This window comes from Oncorhynchus clarkii, chromosome 3, assembly GCF_045791955.1.
Source record: "Oncorhynchus clarkii lewisi isolate Uvic-CL-2024 chromosome 3, UVic_Ocla_1.0, whole genome shotgun sequence".
NCBI lineage: Eukaryota > Metazoa > Chordata > Actinopteri > Salmoniformes > Salmonidae > Oncorhynchus > Oncorhynchus clarkii.
In genome coordinates this window covers 24,348,296-24,372,187 of record NC_092149.1, presented here as the reverse complement: position 1 = coordinate 24,372,187, position 23,892 = coordinate 24,348,296, and the positions used below count along the sequence as shown (strand labels likewise).

General features: G+C 44.9%; 1 protein-coding gene across 2 annotated transcripts; it reads right to left on the bottom strand.

Annotated features, from left to right (window-relative positions):
- Positions 1–298: 298 nt before the first annotated feature.
- Positions 299–23,456, bottom strand: LOC139391521 (uncharacterized). Of its 2 annotated transcripts, none has more exons than XM_071138940.1 (11): positions 23,325–23,456; positions 15,165–15,233; positions 10,483–10,503; positions 10,094–10,372; positions 8,392–8,512; positions 7,951–8,126; positions 7,221–7,360; positions 6,835–6,982; positions 6,297–6,478; positions 6,110–6,199; positions 299–5,941 (listed from the first exon to the last, which is right to left on the bottom strand). In XM_071138940.1, the coding sequence occupies exons 2-11, from the start codon at positions 15,217–15,219 to the stop codon at positions 5,066–5,068; spliced, it is 2,088 nt and encodes a 695-aa protein (XP_070995041.1). In that variant the 5' UTR covers positions 15,220–15,233; positions 23,325–23,456; the 3' UTR covers positions 299–5,065. The 2 variants fall into 2 exon arrangements, with proteins under 2 accessions (XP_070995041.1, XP_070995040.1); XM_071138939.1 differs by lacking the exon at positions 23,325–23,456 and adding an exon at positions 23,089–23,135.
- Positions 23,457–23,892: the final 436 nt, after the last annotated feature.

Below are 23,892 nucleotides of genomic sequence, written 5' to 3'. Positions count from 1 at the left end.
AGGGAATAAGGTGCCATTTGGGATGTATCTATTGTGGCATGGGTATGGGAGAAATGTAGGGGAGGGGGGTGGGAAGAGGGAGGAAGAGGACACACAGGGTGACACTGGAGAGTGTGACACTGTGGGAAAACAACTAAATGTGTGTGACATTGAGTAAGATGACTGACGTGAGGTAGCATGACAACACCGTCACATTTACAGAGACCAAGGCTTCCTCAGTGAGCGTGGCCATTAGTATGATATCTTACACTATGCACGGTGTGCCAGATAGACAGCTAGGAGAAAAGTGCTCCACGAAATGAGATCGTAAAATCTAAGTACACACACGTTATGGCCTGCCTGCCTACCCGAATAACATTATGACAAATTCAAAGCTTTGGAAAAGTACAGAATCAATGACAAGGAAAGGACACTAGATTTTTTTCTCATAATCTTTTGTTTATTCTTCGTTATGTTTTTTTAGACATGAAATAAAGAAAATAACACCTTTCCTTTACAAAACGCCTGTGTGTTGTGTTGTGAAAAAAGGGAGGAGGGAGATCAACAGACTACAGAGCGCTACACACTCCATCACAGCAGAAGGAGTAAACAGACAGAATCAGAATCAGGGCAGAGAGAGATCACTCACATAGTGCAAGGAACGCCAATGAGAACACTGGTGTGAATTTGGGGAGGTCTGTCCCAGCCAGGGAGGGAATTGAACCCACAACCTTCTGGTTCCACGACCCAGACACTAACCAACCATCCCAAATAGGGTAGGTTTGTTACATTACCCCCTCTTTTGGGAAGCGCTATAATGCAGTAGTGGTATAAAACATGTCAAATTCATCCACATGCACATCTCAGTTCCACTTCAGGAGGGCTAGGTCTCAAATACTGTTTGAGGCTTTTGCATCCATTTTTAATTCAACCTGCTGTTTACATACAAATAGTGCCACTGAATTCCCAAGATGAACAGCAGTTACTGTCTCACCAAGTTACACAATACACTTCAACATGATGTTATCCATCTCATGCTAATGCACAATCAAATAAACCCCAACAACCAAATGGCAAGCAACTAGGTAATTTATCACTCTTCCAATCATGACTGAGTGTCTGAGTGCTTTATATGAAACACTTCCTGTCCTGACTACAATATTCTGTATCTCCTGACTGTGTTGTGTCTGTATATATACAGTACTGTAGACCTATAAGGTAGTCAGGTCTGCATATAGTACTTTACCGCGGTTTAGCCTGAGACCACCCTACATCATATAAACCAAACGGTGCCTCTTGGAGTGTATTTATAGAATATAGGCTGACTAGCCATTGAATATTTGATTTCATATTTGAGGCACTAAATCAAAGATGAGAGTCATCTGGTGTAGAGCACCTCAGAGGTGCAGGTTTGTGTGATGTTAACCACATACTGAGTCTGGACAAACACAGACCGGTTTCTAAACAAATGTTAGATGATAAGCAGATCATTGAGGACAATCATTTCTAAGCATAGATATGTGAAGTCGACATACAGCTGAAGTTGTGATTTTCTTTCATTGCACACACATAGGCTAGAGGCTTATACCTAGACACAGATACAAAATGATGTGTCACACGCACGCAGGCATGCACACAACACGGGCACGCACAACACACACAGGTACAATCACACACACAGGTACAATCACACACACACACATAGGTACAATCACACACACAGGTACAATCACACACACAGGTACAATCACACGCACGCACGCACGCACACACGCACGCACACACACATACACGTTAGGATGAAGATAACAGTATGACTGATCAATCCTCCAAACACACACAGACAGCTTTTATAAAAGCAGAAAAATATGAATAATAATAATACTGTCTTTGAGGAGATCATGTGGACATGCTGCAATAAACGTCTTTATCTTTAAAGTGACATAGATCATTCTGTATTTTTTAAATATATATATAAGTTATGTAAGGGTGTTATACTGTGAGTGTTATCATCATAGGGTTGAAATAGTACTAATAAAAGTTAATACAATCAAAATATTTTAGAGATCTATTCGAAGATCCGTGACACGGAAAAATATGCACTTATTCAGTTGTGTTTACCATTTTCAGTTGTTCAAGTTAGTATTTTATAAGTTAGTGAAGATTAGTTTGTATGTATACAGTATATTCAATAATCAGCATGTAGGCTTTGCACAGGTGAGAAATTAGATTAGCTTTTTTATATCATCAAGTACAATACAACGACCATTCTATACACTAAACACATTCAACCTTTGAGAGGAGACTTTTAAAACCTTACACATGCAATATTTACAATGCTGAACCTCGTCAGCAGCGTCATAAGGGAGTGTTTGTGTGTGTGTGTGTGTGTGTGTGTGTGTGTGTGTGTGTGTGTGTGTGTGTGTGTGTGTAGAAACAGATAAACACTGCTTTTAGTATTGCCTAAATGGGTGTTACGGCTCGACAGAGCTTAACGAGCATTGCGGTCGAGATTGAGATTGAGAGTGGAGCCAAATCTCTTCAGTGGTAGAATTTTACATAATCCTTGACATTTCATCACTTACATCAGTTGAATGACAATATAGCAAAGAATTTAGGCCCCTCAAACACTAATGTATTCATACTGTATTCATCATGATTCATATACTGTACTTATCAACATCTATATCTCTATCTTACCATATGGCTTTTAACTTTCATATTACTCTCATATTCATTTTAGCATTAAAAAACGTCTTAGAATTGTGGAAGTGTTTAGAAAGAGAAAGGCCATCGTTTGAAGTTGAAGATGGATGTACTTTCTATGTGTTCCAACAACTGATTGATGTCTTGGTGAATTTAACACGGCTCCTATTTGTGCTTCTCTTATTAAAAATCCTAAATGCTTTTAGATGTAGTCCACTGAACTCAATGTACCATTCATGGTGTCTGTCACGACGGTCAGTTAAAACACTGAGGTAGAGATGTCTTTTGTTAAGCAAAATGTATCTGCACACCTCCTCCTGTAACACATAGCGGCTACAGGAGTTTTAACCACCAGCAAAGTCTTATTGCACTGTAAATCTAGGCTAGAGCAACATAGCTTCAAGCAACTAAAGACAGATGGCGTCATGGCACAGTCCTGGAGATGGTGGTACAGTGAGTTAATAGTTAGTGAAGTTCTCGCAGGACCTTTTTAGGGCATTCAGAGAGACCAATGGCAATAGGGTAGGCTATAACCCATCAACCCATGATTTGACATCATATCCAGTGCTGTGGATGGATGCTAGTGGGTTAATTTGTGAAGTGTCTGTTTTAGGCTGGAGCAAATAATCAGAACTGCATGTCTACTGTACTGTGAGATCACCATACTAGGCATCAGAGCCGTGGCACACACAGTTGGCTCAAGGCTTCCAGTATGTAGTTCATAGACGACTGTAATGCATTTAGATGTGTGTAGGCAAGGAATAGTCTGACATGGGTCTGTTCTATTATCTCAGGGAAGACTATACTTCCATACTGTACTTTTATAAGTCATCATGGGGTATAAAGGCTGACCCATAAGCTATAAATGAGAAGTCAAGAGGGCAGGACCAACAGTAAAACTACATCTATCGGCCAGATGAAACCATGCCATAACACTGTACTTCACCACCTGCTGTAAGCAAGAGAGGAAGGAAAAGAGGGAGTACAGAAGGAAGGAAGGACAGAAGGAAGGACAGAAGTAAAGAAGGACATAGAGAAGGGAGGTTTCCTTTTTTAAATGTTAGGACTAAGCCAATGACATCACTCACCAGACCCCTCCTCCTCTCCCTCTCCCACTCTCATAGTTGTAGTCAGCACAATAACAATCAGCACTACATTTCCCAAGATTCACTGGGGATTGCTTAAAGTGCTGAGGTGTGTCCTTGGGGTCTTCAGGTGCTGGGGTGAGGTCAAGGATCAAAACAAGCTCTTTCTCTTGGATTAAACTGATTCTAGAGATCCACTGGGACAGTCAGTCAGAGTTGGCCAACACCTTATAACCAATACAGTCTCTCACGTAGTTGGGAGCGCAATCACATGAGACATCCATTTTAAACAAAAGTTAGACTTAGTTTAGCAGAAGGAATTGATGTTAGAGTTTAGCATTCAGGTGTTAGTGTTGCTGGGGATCCTTTGTATCAGGATGTTTTATCATTCAAGCATTCTAGATGTTTCTATAGGATGGCAGAGGACCAGCAGAAAAATTTCCAGATTCCCGGATTCCCAGGTTTCAGGAAAACTACTAGAGAATGTCACAAGGAGAAGGAATCCAGTCCAGTTTGATAGAAAGGTGATTTAAATTCATCCAGTTTGACGAGAACGTTATGTCATAGTCACATTTATAAGTCCTTGGGGGGGCTAAATCATGTCATTGGTTTCATCATATGAGATAAAAAATGTCAGTTGCAAATTTACGAGCTGTTCGTGCTTTCGTTTTGGTCTGTTTTTCCACATGCTGAGATTAGAGCAGGCATCATCAAAGGTTTTATCATTCCACAAATGGAGTAGGTGGTCATAGATGTAGTTGAACTAGATTGAGTAATGTTCACTTGCCATTTATTTGTTCCTATATCTATGTAAAAGGGTGTGGAACCATTCTGCACACCTCTGAACGTCAAATATATATATCTAAAGAAGCTAGGTTTAACATTTTACTTGTAAACTCTGCAACTGATTTTGTTGGCAGACCGGCAGTCATGCTCTAGTTTACACACTAAAAAAGAGTATGCAGCATAGAAAGTTCAAAAAGAAACAACAACAGCTAAAACGTCTGACAAAATGAACTTGCTTGCTTATATTTCCTATCTTGTGAAAAGTATCTGTGAATTGAAAAAAGTATCTCAAAGATAATGTTAGTGTTAGGTACAGGTGAGTTAGCTATCATAACAACCTACAGCATGTTCGAGCGTTAGAAGTGTTAAATCTAAGTCCCAGCCTCGATAGTAGCAGAGATTTCTTCCTTATTTGGTAAGGGGGGTGTTCGATTGTCTGTCTACAGTGGTGGAGAAGGAAAGGATAATGGGTCTGTGGGGTTTCCCTTGGAGGAGTGCAGGGACTGTTCTCAGGTTGCGGTGGTGGCGGTGCTGTCCTCAGCTGGGGCGTCCATTTTGGCCTCAAGGGCTGGACTACTTGGGGCGGTCACCTCCACTTCAGGGGTTTTAGGAGGGGTTGCCTTGGCGACAGGGCTTTCGATCAGACCCACTGGGGCCGGAGCAGTGTCAGGTTTGGATTCAGGTGCTGGTGGTTCGGGTGTGCCATTGGTGGTCGGAGCAGGTTCAGGGCTCAGCATTGGGGTTGGGGTCGGAGTCTGGATTGGTGTCACAGGCTTGGGGGATTCTGGGGTTGGTGTCACCAGCTTGGGGGGTTCAGGGGTTGATGGTTGGGGTGCAGTTAGTTTGGAGACAGGGGTCAGGGGTGGGGTTGGCTTAGAGGACACCGGGCTTGGAGACACAGCAATAGGCGTTTTGGCTAGTTCAGGTGTTTTCAATGCAGGTGTTTTCGGTTCAGGAGTTTTAAAATCGGGAGTTTTGGTTGGTTCAGGTGTTTTCAATTCAGGTATTTTCGGATCAGGAGTTTTGAAATCAGGAGTTTTCAATTCAGGAGTTTTGGCAATGGGGCTTGGAGCCTGCTTGGAGACCGGGCTTGGGATTGGGCTGAGTTTGGTCTCAACGGGTTTGGTTATGGTCAACTTTGGTTCAGGAGCTGGTTCAGGAATTTTTTTGATCTCGGGAACCGGGCTTGGTTTGTTAACCGGGGGTGGGCTTGGCTTGGTTTCTGGGACGAAGGCAACACTCTCAGTCTCAGCCTCTGATTCTGGAATCTGGTCGGGGACGTCAGTGTCAGTGTCCAATGGGAGGCCAGTGGTGTTAAACTCCACCCCTGAGTCGCTGGTCTCCAGGTTACCACCTGCCACCTCCTTGGACGACACCTCCAGACCCTGCAGTCAACACACAGAGGTCAGAGGAGAGAGGTCAGGGTGAAGACAGGAGTGTGGGTGAGGATAATCAAAGAGATTTTAACAGTTATTTTGACAGTATTCCCCTTCCGTTGTTATCATTCATTCCCTCAACTCTACAGAAATAACCACTGCTTCACTAATACTTACTTTAATGTCCACCTCAGTGCTCTGAGACTTCTCTGTGATGTCGATGGACTGGGCTATAGACTCCTCAAACTGAGTAATGTTCTTCACCACCTGGAAACCACACACACATGTTATGTCAAGTGCTGAGCATCATATAGGGAACAGGGTGCCATTTGAGACATCACCAGTGTCTCTGTCTGTGTGGTACCTGTCTGAAGGCATCTCCCTCGTCCTCCTTGCCTGCGTTTTGGGCAATCTTCTCGATGGCTCGGGCCTTGGCAGCCCTCTTCTTCTGCTTGACCAGGCAGGACAGCAGACACACCAACAGCAGGAGAACCAGGAAGCCCACCAGTGCTATGATTGCCACGTAGAGGGACGGCAGCTTGTAGGCTGGAGGAGAGAGGGGAGGGGGAGGGAGAGTAGGGAGAAGGGAGAAAGAGGGAATATAGAGGGGAGTGTGGCGAAGGGGAGAGACAGAGGAGAAGAGGAGACGAGAGATACACGAGAGATAAAGGGAGAGGAGATAGAGGTGAAGGGAGGAAAGGAGAGATAATGTTAATAAATGATTATCTCCTCACCCTCCACCGCCCCATAGACGTAAGCCCCCAAGTTGGTTTACAGTTGGTCGATGACCCTGAACTGGCCAAGTCCTCCAATCCAGCCCCCTCTCCATCATCCTCCCATCCCTCTTTCCTCCTTACTCCTCTCCTCTGTTTCCTCTCCTCCATTCATCCCCCTCTCCTCACCCTCCACTTCCAGGTAGACGTTGGACACAGGAAACCCCAGTATGTCCGTGACCTTGAACTGTCCGACGTCGCTGGCCTTGACCTGGTCCAGGATGACCACAGACGGATCCAGAGAGATCCGCCCCACCAGATCCAGGTCTGCTGGCACCTAACATCAACCAAGAGCCATGGTCAGTTCAAAAGTTCAATCACTTATTGGCAAATAAAAGTAAATCAATTGGATATAAATATTTGGTAAGACTTCACTTCAACCAACAGGTATAATGCATTATAAGACTTCTCATAAGCATATATAAGTGATAATGTATTATTACCATCCCACAGTGCGCTATAGGGAGTAGGATTAGGGTAGTATTTGAGTGATTTTAAATCAGCCGTTCCAGTACCGTTAACTGTCCCCCGTCCAGGATCTGTCTGGTTTTGAAGTCGTAGTCGGGCGTGTAGAACAGACGCACCATGGAGGCATTCAAAATCAGGTTGATCTTCAGGGTGCCAGCGTACGGCAGCTTCACAAAGTTCTGGTGTTCTGGGAGACAGAGACAGAAAGAGAGAGATGAAGAGAAGAAGAGAGAGAGGGGGGGTTATTTAATTATGAATTTATGGATTCCATAATGAGAGGAAGAAGGAGACAAAAGAAAGAGGGATAAAGAGACGGGAAGAGAAGAAGAGCCAGAGGGAGAGAGAAAAAAGAGAGAGAGGGCATTTAACAAACAAAACATTTTGGAACACTATAGGCAAAATAATCCATTTGAAGCTGGAATTGTTAACGGCGAAACTGCCACGTCTGTTTGCAATACTACAACAACAATGAAGTTACTGCAAACAACAAACACTGTTTTCCCCTTTGACATTATTGCACGCGCGATAGAAGAGCAGAATATGTACTGCAAATGTTTTACTAGGTTGTGCGGCTCTCCTCCCCTCTGCCTCACCTAACAAAACAAATACAATAACAACAGCGGTAGGGAGGACCGTGGCGCTGATCCCCTACTGCGGATTCCATCTTTAAACCCATTGATGACTAACTTTACAGCAAACTTGCAGCAGGTTGGAAATAAACAGAGAAAATGTAAGGGTTGGCCACAGAAGGTAGAGGGAGGATGAAAACAAATGTACCTTTGACATTTAGGCAGACCTTCCTCATGATCTTCAGGTTCGTGTCTCTGACGGTGTAGCTTCCCTCATCGGCGCCTGTCACGGCGTTGAGGGTGACCCGGCGCTCGTTGACACTCAGGCGCCCCTGGTACCCGTCTCTGGAGAGCCCTCCTCGGGTCATCAGCACCAGGGGCGGCCTGGAGGGTTAATGGAGAACCATAATAGAACTTGCTATCACAATAGTCATGATATTGATCAGAATAACAGAATGATATAATGATGGTGTAACGATAATTATCATATTGATAATGCTATCGCGATAACGATGATGCTATCATGACAACCACAATAGTATCGCAATATCACGATACTACATCGTGATAATCAATGTTGATGGGAGACAGTAAATCCTCCTTTGAGGAAAGCAGAGGAGTTTACATTTTGACAGAGAAACAACTGTACCTGGAAGTCAGGTTGGCCTCCACAGCACTGGGCCTATACTCCAGGGTGATGGGAGCCTCCACCCCTGCCAGCTGGATGTGGTAGTTCTCCCCATACTTAATGTTCTGCTCATTGGAACAGTCTAAAAGACAGAGAAAGGGGTGGGAGAGGCAGGGACGGTTCGATACAGAGACAGAACAAGAGAAAGGAATGAGGGTATAAAAGGGGAGGACAAGGGGAAAGAGAGGGAGACAAGAGATCAGGAAACAGAGAGAGAGAGAAACAGAACGGGAAGACAAAAGAATGAGAGAGAACCATGTGAGGAAAATAGAAGAGAATGACATAGAGGAGAAGAACAAGAGAGAGAAAAGGAGGATAAAGACAGAAGAAAAACAGCAGGGATGGATGGATGGGAGGGATGAACGGATGGATGGGGTGGTTAAATAGCTGCATAATTACTGCCTGGTGTATGAAACACGCTGTTAACTACACACACACCTCCTCTCCACACACTGTTAACTCCACACACACCTCCTCTCCACACACTGTTAACTCCACACACACCTCCTTTCCACACACTGTTAATTCCATATGGTGCTGTCAAGGCGCCACACAACTAGCCAGCTCCACACAGTTAACTGCATCATTTGATATCAGACAACTGCATCAACTGATTTAGCATGTGGCATAAAACCATTGGTTGTTGCGTGCGACTGCAATATAGACAGCCTGGAACGCCAATCCATGCAGAGCAAAGCTCAGTCTTCACAGCATCACCGAGTCATCATTCCTCTCTGACTGTGTGCATCTGTGTCCCAAACAGCACACTATTCCCTATACCTTTAAAAAAAAATGTAACTAGGCAAGTCCGTTAAGAACAAATTCTTATTTACAATGACGGCCTACCCCGGCCAAACCCGGACGACGCTAGGCCCAATTGTGCACCACCCTATGGGACTCCCAATCACAGCTGGATGTGATGCAGCCTGGATTCGAACCAGGAACTGCAGTGACTCCTCTTGCACTGAGATGCAGTGCCTTACAGCACTCGGAAGCCCCTATAACTTTCCTTCTTCCAACCCCCCTCCCAGAGACAACTTTCCTTCTTCTAACCCCCCTCCCAGAGACAACTTTCCTTCTTCCAACCCCCCTCCCAGAGACAACTTTCCTTCTTCCAACCCCCCTCCCAGAGACAACTTTCCTTCTTCTAACCCCCCTCCCAGAGACAACTTTCCTTCTTCTAACCCCCCTCCCAGAGACAACTTTCCTTCTTCTAACCCCCCTCCCAGAGACAACTTTCCTTCTTCTAACCCCCCTCCCAGAGACAACTTTCCTTCTTCCAACCCCCCTCCCAGAGACAACTTTCCTTCTTCTAACCCCCCTCCCAGAGAGCAACTTTCCTTCTTCCAACCCCCCTTCCAGAGACAACTTTCCTTCTTCCAACCCCCCTCCCAGAGACAACTTTCCTTCTTCTAACCCCCCTCCCAGAGACAACTTTCCTTCTTCCAACCCCCCTCCCAGAGACAACTTTCCTTCTTCCAACCCCCCTCCCAGAGACAACTTTCCTTCTTCCAACCCCCCTCCCAGAGACAACTTTCCTTCTTCCAACCCCCCTCCCAGAGACAACTTTCCTTCTTCCAACCCCCCTCCCAGAGACAACTTTCCTTCTTCCAACCCCCCTCCCAGAGACAACCTTCCTTCTTCCAACACTCGGACCCCATACCTCTGACGATGAGTGTGATGCGTCGGACCTCTTCCGGCTGTTCGTTGTTCTTCACCGAGTACGTCCCCTCGTCCCCCTCGCCCACGTTCGCTAGGATCAGGTGACTGAGCTGACTGTTGAGCTTGGCACGGTTACCGACCACGGATCCACCCCGCATCAGGACCACCTCAACCCCCGCCTTGGCACTACTGGGCTGGAACAAAACCTCTGCAGCCAGGGAGGGCAGCTGCAGATGGAAGTCCTCCCCAAAGAACATGGTCTTCTGGGAGTCTTCTTTACCTGGGAGGTGGTGGGAGGGTTTGTTTAACATTTTCACAGAAATGCATCACAAAGCTTGGTACTATATCATAACTAATGATGCATTGATAACAGATGGCAGGGATGCTTACCTTTCAAAGGGGCCGACAGAGCTATGGACAAAGTGAAAATAGGTTGGTGATATTTCATATTTATGCATAGAAATGTAATTCATCAAATATGTTAGATATATGACCGATAACTATACTGTGTCTTAATTAAGGACCCATAAGAAACAAAAATGAAGGTTGTGTCTATTACTCCTCCTGGTGGAGTATTCCACACACTGAACCTGTACACACTGAACCTGTACACACTGAACCTGTACACACTGAACCTGTTTTTACACTGTACCTGTACACACTGAACCTGTACACATTGAACCGGTTTTTACACTGTACCTGTACACACTGAACCTGTACACAGTGAACCTGTTTTTACACTGAACCTGTACACACTGAACCTGTACACACGGAACCTGTTTTTACACTGAACCTGTACACACTGAACCTGTACACACGGAACCTGTACACACTGAACCTGTTTTTACACTGAACCTGTACACACTGAACCTGTACACACTGAACCTGTACACACTGAACATGTACACACGGAACCTGTACACAATGAACCTGTACACACTGAGCCTGTACACACGGAACCTGTTTTTACACTGAACCTGTACACACTGAACCTGTACACACTGAACCTGTACACACTGAACATGTACACACGGAACCTGTACACAATGAACCTGTACACACTGAGCCTGTACACACAGAACCTGTTTTTACACTGAACCTGTACACACTGAACCTGTTTTTACACTGAACCTTGACACACTGAACCTGTACACACTGAACCTGTACACACGGAACCTGTACACACTGAACCTGTTTTTACGCTGAACCTGTTTTTACACTGAACCTGTTTTTACACTGAACCTGTACACATTGAACCTGTTTTTACACTGAACCTGTTTTTACACTGAACCTGTTTTTACACTGAATCTGTACACACTGAACCTGTTTTTACACTCAACCTGTACACACTCAACCTGTACACACTGAACCTGTTTTTACACTGAACCTGTACACACTGAACCTATACACATTGAACCTGTACACACTGAACCTGTTTTTACACTGAACCTGTTTTTACACTGAACCTGTTTTTACACTGAACCTGTACACACTGAACCTGTTTTTACACTGAACCTATACACATTGAACCTGTTTTTACACTGAACCAGTACACACTGAAACTGTACACACAGAACCTGTTTTTACACTGAACCTGTTTTTAAACTGAACCTGTACACACTGCACCTGTTTTTACACTGAACCTGTACACACATAACCTGTTTTTACACTGAACCTGTTTTTACACTGAACCTGTTTTTACACTGAACCTGTACACACTGAACCTGTACACACATAACCTGTTTTTACACTGAACCTGTTTTTACACTGAACCTGTTTTTACACTGAAACTGTACACACTGAACCTGTTTTACACTGAATCTGTACACACGGAACCTGTACACACTGAACCTGTACATACTGAACCTGTACACACTGAATCTGTTTTTACACTGAACCTGTACACACTGAACCTGTTTTTACACTGAACCTGTACACACTGAACCTGTACACACAGAACCTGTTTTTACACTTAACCTGTTTTTAAACTGAACCTGTACACACTGAACCTGTTTTTACACTGAACCTGTACACACTGAACCTGTACACACATAACCTGTTTTTACACTGAACCTGTTTTTACACTGAACCTGTTTTTACACTGAACCTGTACACACTGAACCTGTTTTTACACTGGACCTGTTTTTACACTGAACCTGTTTTTACACTCAACCTGTACACACTCAACCTGTTTTTACACTGAACCTGTACACACTGAACCTGTTTTTACACTGAACCTGTACACACTCAACCTGTACACATTGAACCTGTTTTTACACTGAACCTGTACACACAGAACCTGTTTTTACACTGAACCTGTACACACTGAACCTGTTTTTACACTGAACCTGTACACACTGAACCTGTTTTTACACTGGACCTGTTTTAACACTGAACCTGTTTTTACACTGATCCTGTACACACTATACCTGCACACACTGAACCTGTACACACACACAAACTACTCTGGACACACACACTACTCTGGACACACACACTGCTCTGGACAGCTCCACACTACTCTGGACAGCTCCACACTGCTCTGGACAGCTCCACACTACTCTGGACAGCTCCACACTACTCTGGACCCTACTCTGGACAGCTCCACGCTACTCTGGACAGCTCCACACTGCTCTGGACACTACTCTGGACAGCTCCACACTGCTCTGGACACTACTCTGGACAGCTCCACACTGCTCTGGACACTACTCTGGACAGCTCCACACTGCTCTGAACAGCTCCACACTGCTCTGGACAGCTCCACACTGCTCTGGACAGCTCCACACTACTCTGGACAGCTCCACACTGCTTTGGACAGCTCCACACTACTATGGACAGCTCCACACTACTATGGACACTACTCTGGACAGCTCCACGCTACTCTGGACACTACTCTGGACAGCTTCACACTACTCTGGACACTACTCTGGACAGCTCCACACTACTCTGGACAGCTCCACACTACTCTGGACACTGCTCTGGACAGCGCCACACTATTCTGGACAGCTCCACACTACTCTGGACAGCTCCACACTGCTCTGGACAGCGCCACACTACTCTGGACAGCGCCACACTACTCTGGACACTGCTCTGGACAGCGCCACACTACTCTGGACAGCGCCACACTACTCTGGACAGCTCCACACTGCTCTGGACAGCCCCACACTACTCTGGACAGCTCCACACTGCTCTGGACAGCTCCACACTGCTCTGGACAGCTCCACACTACTCTGGACACTACTCTGGACAGCTTCACACTACTCTGGACAGCTCCACACTACTCTGGACACTACTCTGGACAGCTCCACACTACTCTGGACTGCTCCACGCTACTCTGGACAGCTCCACGCTACTCTGGACACTACTCTGGACAGCTCCACACTACTCTGGACCCTACTCTGGACAGCTCCACACTACTCTGGACACTACTCTGGACAGCTCCACACTACTCTGGACACTACTCTGGACAGCTCCACACTACTCTGGACCCTACTCTGGACAGCTCCACACTACTCTGGACACTACTCTGGACAGCTCCACACTACTCTGGACAGCTCCACACTACTCTGGAGACTACTCTGGACAGCTCCACACTACTCTGGACAGCTCCACACTACTCTGGACACTGCTCTGGACAGCTCCACACTACTCTGGACAGCTCCACACTACTCTGGACACTGCTCTGGACAGCTCCACACTACTCTGGACAGCTCCACACTGCTCTGGACAGCGCCACACTGCTCTGGACAGCTCCACACTACTCTGGACACTGCTCTGGACAGCGCCACACTATTCTGGACAGCTCCACACTACTCTGGACAGCTCCACACTGCTCTGGACAGCGCCACACTACTCTGGACAGCGCCACACTACTCTGGACACTGCTCTGGACAGCGCCACACTACTCTGGTCAGCGCCACACTACTCTGGACAGCTCCACGATACTCTGGACACTACTCTGGACAGCTCCACACTACTCTGGACACTACCACTGGACAGTGCCACACTCTGGACAGCTCCACACTACTCTGGACAGCTCCACACTACTCTGGACAGTGCCACACTATTCTGGACAGCTCCACACTACTCTGGACAGCTCCACACTACTCTGGACACTACTCTGGTCAGCGCCACACTACTCTGGACAGCTCCACGATACTCTGGACACTACTCTGGACAGCTCCACACTACTCTGGACACTACTCTGGACAGCTCCACACTACTCTGGACACTGCTCTGGACAGTGCCACACTACTCTGGACAGCTCCACACTACTCTGGACAGCTCCACACTGCTCTGGACAGCGCCACACTACTCTGGACAGTGCCACACTACTCTGGACACTACTCTGGACACTGCTCTGGACAGTGCCACACTACTCTGGACAGCGCCACACTACTCTGGACAGCGCCACACTACTCTGGACAGTGCCACACTACTCTGGACAGCTCCACACTACTCTGGACACTACTCTGGACAGCTCCACACTACTCTGGACACTACTCTGGACAGTGCCACACTATTCTGGACAGCTCCACACTACTCTGGACAGCTCCACACTGCTCTGGACAGCGCCACACTACTCTGGACAGTGCCACACTACTCTGGACACTACTCTGGATACTGCTCTGGACAGTGCCACACTACTCTGGACAGCGCCACACTACTCTGGACAGTGCCACACTACTCTGGACAGCTCCACACTGCTCTGGACAGCGCCACACTACTCTGGACAGCCCCACACTACTCTGGACAGCTCCACACTGATCTGGACAGCTCCACACTACTCTGGCCAACTCCACACTGCTCTGGACAGCGCCACACTGCTCTGGACAGCTCCACACTACTCTGGACAGCGCCACACTGCTCTGGACAACTCCACACTGCTCTGGACAGCGCCACACTGCTCTGGACAGCTCCACAATACTCTGGACAGCTCCACAATACTCTGGACAGCTCCACATAACTCAACTGAATCAGAGATGGATGACTGCTACCGTCACATTCCCCCTTTTGACCTCAATAAAGTATTATCTCATGTGACCTTATCATAACTGGGCTTAACGACATACCTGAGCAGAGCAGCAAGCTCAGCACCACTGCCACACTGACTGTCTTCATCTTCATCAGATCTCCTGGCTCTGGAAAGAAGGAGAGATGAAGGGAAGATAAGATAAAGGAAAGATTGAGTATGAACAAAAATGGTGTTTGATAAGTGGCACATTAGAATATAATGCCACTCCATCTCTATCTGTCCCCTCCACATCCTCTTCTCCTCCCTCAGTTGTTCTTTCTGTGTCTCCATCTGATTGTGTTTGGATGGGTGGGGGTGAGGGTGAGGGAGGTGCTCCCTTAGCTAATTCATAGACAATGATAGAATGTTGTGGTGGTGACATCATCTCATGGTGACATCATCGCATGAAGTGGAGCCGAGAGGATGTCCTTTGGATCACTTAACTTGTCTGACATCACCAGAGGAGTGAATGCAGTGTGTGTGTGTGTGTGTGTGTGTGTGTGTGTGTGTGTGTGTGTGTGTGTTTGTGATCATCAGTCACGTTATATCAGTCACGTTATATCAGTCACGTAATATCAGTCACGTTATATCAATCATGTTCAAAGTATTCCAACATGGCCAAGGTTTTTCATCTACTGACGACTGTCAACACATGATTACTTAAAGAAAAAACTGCTCAGTAGATATTTTGCAGCATTGAATCCCTACACCTGATGTCCAGGGGAATTAAATTTACCACCAATGCAAAATGTTTGATGTTATATTTTGACATGTACAAACGAGAGGCTCCCAATGGATCCAGACAGGGATTGGTATATTGATTAGGTGTCAGTGAACATGCCTGAATTAAAACAGCCTGGTAATAATTAATGGTAATTGGGACTGGGGGGAGCTGGGTAATTACTTGGCTGGGTTTCAAACAGAGATCCACCTTTTCCTTAATTACAGCCAGTTTGCTACAGCAGGAAAATAATCCTGCAGCAACAGGAAATGTGAATTATTATGTGGATTATAATTAATGGACATTTTTGTAGGGGTTGATACATTTTTCATTAGGGCAAATCAAGTCTGAAATTTCAAAGTGGAAATTACAAACTTCAGAATCCCTTTGAAACCTCAAATACATTTCACATTTTAAATGTCCTGCATAGAAGGAAAGTTATTCTGCAACAGGATGCTTAATCAGGAGTGTATACACTGTAGGACACTGCGATCCTGAACACTAGAGATGAAAGGAGATAGCATTTAGACATTTAGACACAGGCCTGAACTGTTGGCTGTGTGTGTGTGTGTGTGTGTGTGTGTGTGTGTGTGTGTGTGTGTGTGTGTGTGTGTGTGTGTGTGTGTGTGTGAAAGAGAGAGGGAATGTGTGTACAAAGCAGGAAGCATTAAGCCACCTGCAGAGACCCGATCTGTTGGCAGGAGCAGAAAACCTGCTGCTCTCATTTGTTAATGAGGACAATTAGCATGTGATAATGTCATAATTCCCCAACCACCATCTCTCTCTGCTACAAGACACTCTTATCTAATCTTCTCCTCTCTCTGTTTCTCTCTCTCCCCCAGTCTCTTACACCCTGCACTGGGCAGAGAGCCGAGCCACTATCATAGCCTGAAAGCACAGTCATTTTATTAAATCTGAACCAAAAGACAGGACACAGCGGAGCCCCAGAGGAGAGGGTCCCTCAGACCACACCAGCAACAACCACACATCAGTTGTGACCCCTTGGTACAGCCATGTTCTGTCTGTATAGGTTGATTCTGCGTTGAGAACACGTTGGGAACGTTGGGAACACCTTGTGTTCTTATTACCGAAGAATTACATGGTAATAAGAACATGTTTTTCTTCAAACTGTATTGTTGGTTAAGGGCTTGTAATTAAACATTTCACTGTATTCAGCATTTCCCTGTTGTATTTGGTGCATGTGACAAATCAAATTGGATTTGATGTTATATCATAATGTGTGAACACGGGCGTGTGAAACATGTTCATATCTTTGTGTTACTACAGCACATAAGGGGAATTATCTGCGCTGTTGTTTTTAGAGGACCTGTGAAGCAGATAATCCAAGATCTTCTACTCCATTTAAGGAGGAAAAAATAGTTTTTGGAATCATTTGGGGCCAGAAACCTTACATAAAATCACATGTGAAAGGAACACGTGAAAAAACACGTGGTTTATGGACACGTGTGAACACAGGTGTAAACAAATCATGTGAAATATGTCACATGTAAAATAAAAAACATTCACATGAGTCAGATGTGAACAAATCAAGTGAAAAATGTAATGTGGGAAAAGCAGACATGTGAGTCAGATGTGTTTTTTAAAATTTTTTTTTAAATAAAAATAAAAAGGACAAATTTGACATGTTTTTTTTTGTAAGGGAAACAACACCCTGGTGCCTAAATGGGTTTACAGTGACACACACACACACAAACAAGCACACACACACACACACACACACACACACACACACACACACACACACACACACACACACACACACACACACACACACACACACACACACGCACACACACACACGCACACACAAACACGCCTCCTCTCCTTTGGGCTTTTAACCATGAGCTGCCGGACTGGGCCATCTGCTATCCTTCACTCCTTCCCTCTTTTCTTCCCTTCCTCTTTCTGTATCTCTCTCTCTTTCTGTCCCCTATTCACCTAGACTTCTCTATCTGTCACTCTCTCTTCCTTCCTCAGTCCCTCTCTATCAGTCCAGCTCTATCTGTCACTCTCTCTTCCTCCCTCAGTCCCTCTCTATCCAGTCCAGCTCTATCTGATTTCTCTCTCTTCCTTCCTCAGTCCCTCTCTATCAGTCCAGCTCTATGTCACTCTCTCTTCCTTCCTCAGTCCCTCTCTCAGTCCCTCTCTATCAGTCCTTCTCTCAGTCCCTCTATCAGTCCCTCTCTATCAGTCCCGCTCTATCAGTCCCTCTCTATCAGTCCCTCTATATCAGTCCCTCTCTATCAGTCCCTCTCTCAGTCCCTCTCTATCAGTCCCTCTCTATCAGTCCCTCTCTCAGTCCCTCTATCACTCCCTCTCTATCAGTCCCTCTCTATCAGTCCCTCTCTATCAGTCCCTCTATATCAGTCCCTCTATATCAGTCCCTCTCTCAGTCCCTCTCTATCAGTCCCTCTCTATCAGTCCTTCTCTCAGCCCCTCTATCAGTCCCTCTCTATCAGTCCCTCTCTCAGTCCCTCTCTATCAGTCCCTCTCTATCAGTCCCTCTCTATCAGTCCCTCTCTCAGTCCCTCTCTCAGTCCCTCTATATCAGTCCCTCTCTCAGTCCCTCTCTATCAGTCCTTCTCTCAGTCCCTCTATCAGTCCCTCTCTATCAGTCCCTCTCTATCAGTCCCTCTCTCAGTCCCTCTATCAGTCCCTCTCTCAGTCCCTCTCTATCAGTCCCTCTCTATCAGTCCCTCTATATCAGTCCCTCTCTATCAGTCCCTCTCTATCAGTCCCTCTCTATCTGTCATGTATTTCACTCTCTTTTTACAGCCACCCTCTTTATTTTATTTTCCTGCCTCCCTCTTTCTCTCTGTTTCTTACCACATCTCTTATCCTCTTTCCTTCCCTGCATCATCTTCTCATCCATCTTCCAATTTGTCCCTTTCTCTCTTTTTTTCTGTCTGACTCAGCTGTTACTTTCTCTCCTCTCCTGCTTTCTGTCCTTCTATCTTTTCTCATTCTATTTCCTGTTCTGCCTCATGCCACTCTCTCTATCCCTCTCTTCTCTCTCTTTATTTCCCATTCCATTTCTGCTATGCCTCCTCTGTCCTTCCCTCTCATTCTTCTTTTCTCCCCTCCCTCTCTTTTTCTCCTCTCATGCCCCCTTTCACCCTCTCCTCCTCCTTATCTTATAAAATCTCAGCTCCAGCAGCATCCCACTCTGAACTCAAAGACTGTGTCTGTCTTCATCTGAGATTTGTTCCAAATGGCACCCTATGTATTCCACTACTTTTGATCAGGGTCCATACGGCTCTGATCAAAAGTAGGGCACTATATAGGGAATAGGGTGCCATTTGGGATGCAGCCTCTGAGTCTCTGGTCACTGAGAAGGGAGAGCGGAGGAGGTATAGACAGGCCTTTGTTGAGCTCCTTTAAAGAGGCGGAAAAGCCTTCAATGACTGCAGATGCATGAACCCCACAAAGATGTCTCTGTCTGTCCTTCATTCCTTCACCTTCACATCGTTTCCTTCATTCTCCTTGGCTTACATAACCCCAGTGGTTGGTGCATCTATCCCCTAATACTTCTGTCACTGTAATGAAGGCAAAGTATCCAGTCGGGCTGCAAGGAAATGCACACCCCAAACACACACACACACACTAGATACAATACACACACACATGCACACACACTTGTCCATAAATCACGTAGACACAAACACACATGACCAATATTCACTTCCTCTCTCCCTCTTTCCCTTCTCTCCTCCCTCATCAGAAAATACATTCTTAAATCATGAAGTGTCAGAAAAGCAAAAGGTATCACTGCGCCAACAGAACAGTACTAGGCTGTAGGCTGTAGGCTGAATGTTTTACTGGAGGTCATGGGTTTCTGGTTAGTTAAAATGACAATGGGTGCATCTCAATAGTCTCTCTTAGTCTCCTTTCCTTCATCTGCTCTGATGAGTGTAAAACTACTTGATAGGTGAAAGCAGATTCACAACAATACACATCAACCATATTGCTTTCATCAATTTTGTGGCAAGGAGACGGATAAAGGAAAGGAGACAAGGGGAAGAAGCCACTTTAGACTGTTGAGATGCAGCCCTGGGCTGCCTGCCTGGAAGTGTTGTGTAAATCAAAATGGATGATGGATGAGGTCTCATATCACACAGACATAGACTGACACTTCATTTATCCACGCCTTCCCTTCTTTAAGTACTCTAAAAAATATTATCTCTATCTCTCTCTCTGTCTAGGTCCATGTCTCTATCTCACTGTACAGTTGAAGTTGGAAGTTTACATACACCTGAGCCAAATACATTTGAACTCAGTTTTTCACAATTCCTGACATTTAATCCCAGTAAAAATTCCCTGTCTTAGGTCAGTTAGGATCACCACTTTATTTTAAGAATGTGAAATGTCAGAATGGTAGTAGAGAGAATTAATATTTATATAATACATATTTCAGCTTTTATTTCTTTCATCACGTTCCCAGTGGGTCAGAAGTTTACATACACTCAATTAGTATTTGGTAGCATTGCCTTTAAATTGTTTAACTTAGGTCAAACGTTTCGGGTAGCCTTCCACAACTTTCCCACAATAAGTTGGGTGAATTTTGTCCCATTCCTCCTGACAGAGCTGGTGTAATTGAGTCAGGTTTGTAGGCCTCTTTGATCACACACACTTTTTCAGTTCTGCCCACAAATGTTCTATAGGATTGAGGTCAGGGCTTTGTGATGGCCACTCCAATACCTTGACTTTGTTGTCCTTAAGCCATTTTGCCACAACTTTGGAAGTATGCTTGGGGTCATTGTCCATTTGGAAAACCCATTTGTGACCAAGCTTTAACTTCCTGATTGATGTCTTGAGATGTTGCTTCAGTATATCCACATAATTTTCCCACCTCATGATGCCATCTATTTTGTGAATTGCACCAGTCCCTCCTGCAGCAAAGCACCCCCACAACATGATGCTGTCACCCCCGTGCTTCACGGTTGGGATGGTGTTCTTCGGCTTGCAAGCCTCCCCTTTTCTCCTCCAAACATAACAATGGTCATTATGGCCAAACAGTTCTATTTTTGTTTCATCAGACCAGAGGACATTTCTCCAGAAAGTACAATCTTTGTCCCCATGTGCAGTTGCAAACCGTAGTCTGGCTTTTTTATGGTGGTTTTGGAGCAGTGGCTTCTTCCTTGCTGAGCAGCCTTTCAGGTTATGTCGATATAGGATACGTTTTACTGTGGATATAGATACTTTTGTACCTGTTTCCTCCAGCATCTTCACAAGGTCCTTTGCTGTTGTTCTGGGATTGATTTGCACTTTTCACACCGAAGTATGTTCATCTCTAGGAGACAGAACGCGTCTCCTTCCTGAGCGGTATGACGGCTGTGTGGTCCCATGGTGTTTATACTTGCGTACTATTGTTTGTACAGGTTAATGTGGTACCTTCAGGTGTTTGGAAATTGCTCCCAAGGATGAACCAGACTTGTGGAAGTCCACACATTTTTTCTGATGTCTTGGCTGATTTTCCCATGATGTAAAGCAAAGAGGCACTGAGTTTGAAGGTAGGCCTTGAAATTCATCCACAGATACACCTCCAATTGACTCAAATGATGTCAATTAGCCTATCAGAAGCTTCTAAAGCCATGACATAATTTTCTGGAATTTTCCAAGCTATTTAAAGGCACAGTCAACTTGTAAACAATTGTTGGAAAAATTACTTGTGTCATGCACAAAGTAGTTGTCCTAACCGACTTGCCAAAACTATAGTTTGTTAACAAGAAATTTGTGGAGTGGTTGAAAAACGAGTTTTAATGACTCCAACCTAAGTCTATGTAAACTTCTGACTTCAACTGTATTTCTCTTTCTCCCCCTCTCTCTATGTGTATTTCTTTCTATCCCTCTTTCTCTCAATCACTCTGTCTTTCTCTCTCTCTATTTCTCCCTCTCAGTCTCTCACTCTCTCTATATATATATATGAAAGGAGTGGACAGGTTTCCACCATATTGCATTCACCTGTTAGATTTTGTCAGATCAGAGGTCATGAGGGGGAAGAGTGCTACAGTAAATGTCCTTATCCTCAACTCATCATTGTCTTTCAAGTGAGGACATAGAAAGACAACTCACAGATGATGTAGCTTCATCATTTCCTAATTGTGACAGTTGAAAATAGGCCATTACAGGAGGTAGCAATATATCAATCAGCATCACTTCCAGTTTACAGTCTTTCAATAAAAATATATACGTGCCAAATTAGAGACAGACAGCAAAAACAAATAGGTGTGTAATGTGTTTCTATCATAACCAGAACATATTAAAATAATCCCCTCCCAACAGTAACAAGACATGGGAATATTCCCACATCCTTTGATTAAAGTCTCTTGTGTACAAGACAAACACGTGTTCATAAAATCCCAACAGATAAACCTCAGAGGATAAAAAGGCTTGAATAGCAGTGACATACAGGCCAAGGCCATCCCTTAACAGCGATCAGGTGATGACTGATGACCAGCAGCGCACACTACTGTACTATACTGCCATGTACCTGAACAGTTGGCAATTGTAACATGCAGGCAGCGCAGACTCAAGCCACCATATGTCATCAACATATAAGCGGCAGGGGCGACACTGCACAGCACCGGAGGCAGCAGCGCGCCGGTACAAGCTGCAGGAGCACATCGTTCAATTTATAATGGATGGATGCTTTAAAAATAAAGGATTCAGTATAGGCTAAACCATTCGATAAAAAAATAATAGTCCTACATATTAAGATATACTGCTTGGGAGACAGGATCCGTAGACTATTCATTTGCATTGATTAGATGTGTATTATGCATCAATAATCTTACAGTGCCAAACTGAGTCAAACAATTCATCTCTACATGAATTAACAGGTACTGCGAATTAAGGCGACATGTTGCATTCCATGATGGGAATATTCTCGGATATTTCAAATAACATAGCCTCTTGCATATCCCTGTTAGGCTACATTGTTTCAGCGAGTTTTTCTTGTCATAGGCTATGGCTCAAATTCTGAAGCAATATCTTACATTAGGCTATAGGCCTAATCTAAATGGTCATAAATAGGGACCGGCATTGGACCGGCACGAGCCTATCCAACCTGTGTAGCTTAATGATTGCACCCGTGTGAGGCATTCTGTAGAGCAGACTGTGAAATCAGCATGGTAATGCATTATTGAAAACGTGTCCCATCATACCACCATCCCGATGATGCGCATAGTCTGTTTAATCGTTCCCCCCAATAAACGTAACAACCTAATCACAATTTTCTCACCTTTCATCTTCTCCCGAACAAGCACGCCCTGTTTTCATCCAATAAAGCCCTTATCGGATAATAATCGGCTATTAACCTAACATCTCAATATGCAGGAAAGCCAACAGACACCCTCACGAGCATCTCACCAAAAACTGCAGAATTTAACCCGTCACGCACCAGGCGGCGAATTTATTTGAAGAATCTCATCACATCCACCACATGTAAAAACATTTTTATCCCCTTAGCTCACTCACCTTTAAATTCACACTACCTCCTCCGCATTGACAGAGTAGGCAACGTTATAACGTGTTTGTAGGAGGAGAAATATGTAGCCTAGCCTATTGATGCATGTATTTCTCTCCGTTCTTGGTGTCACCCTCCCTCTCAATCGCGCCCCCCAAGAGCAGCACTTGACGACTGGGGCTGAACATTTGGAAGATGCTCAGAATATGTCGGCTTTTGCTCTCGGTCGGAGCCGCTCGACTATTGTCGGTAAACACCGGATTCGATTGCCCCAAGCAAGGCAACGATTGCTTGTTGTTTGTCTTTTTAACTGAAGTGGTTTATTTTCCTTATAATAAAACATAATAGCTGAATTGTGTATAGGCTATTCAGCTGAGACGTAGAAGTGAAGGCTGAGTCGAAGGATTTAGTTCAACCTCAATCGAGTATATATATCTATGATGTATTAAAACAACCCAAAGCCCAGACTATGCCAGAATGAAGGGACAGAACACAGATAACATTCGTCCATTGACCGCCATTAATTGACCTAAAAACACACTTAATGAAATGGTAGCCAAAACATTATAAAACATCAAA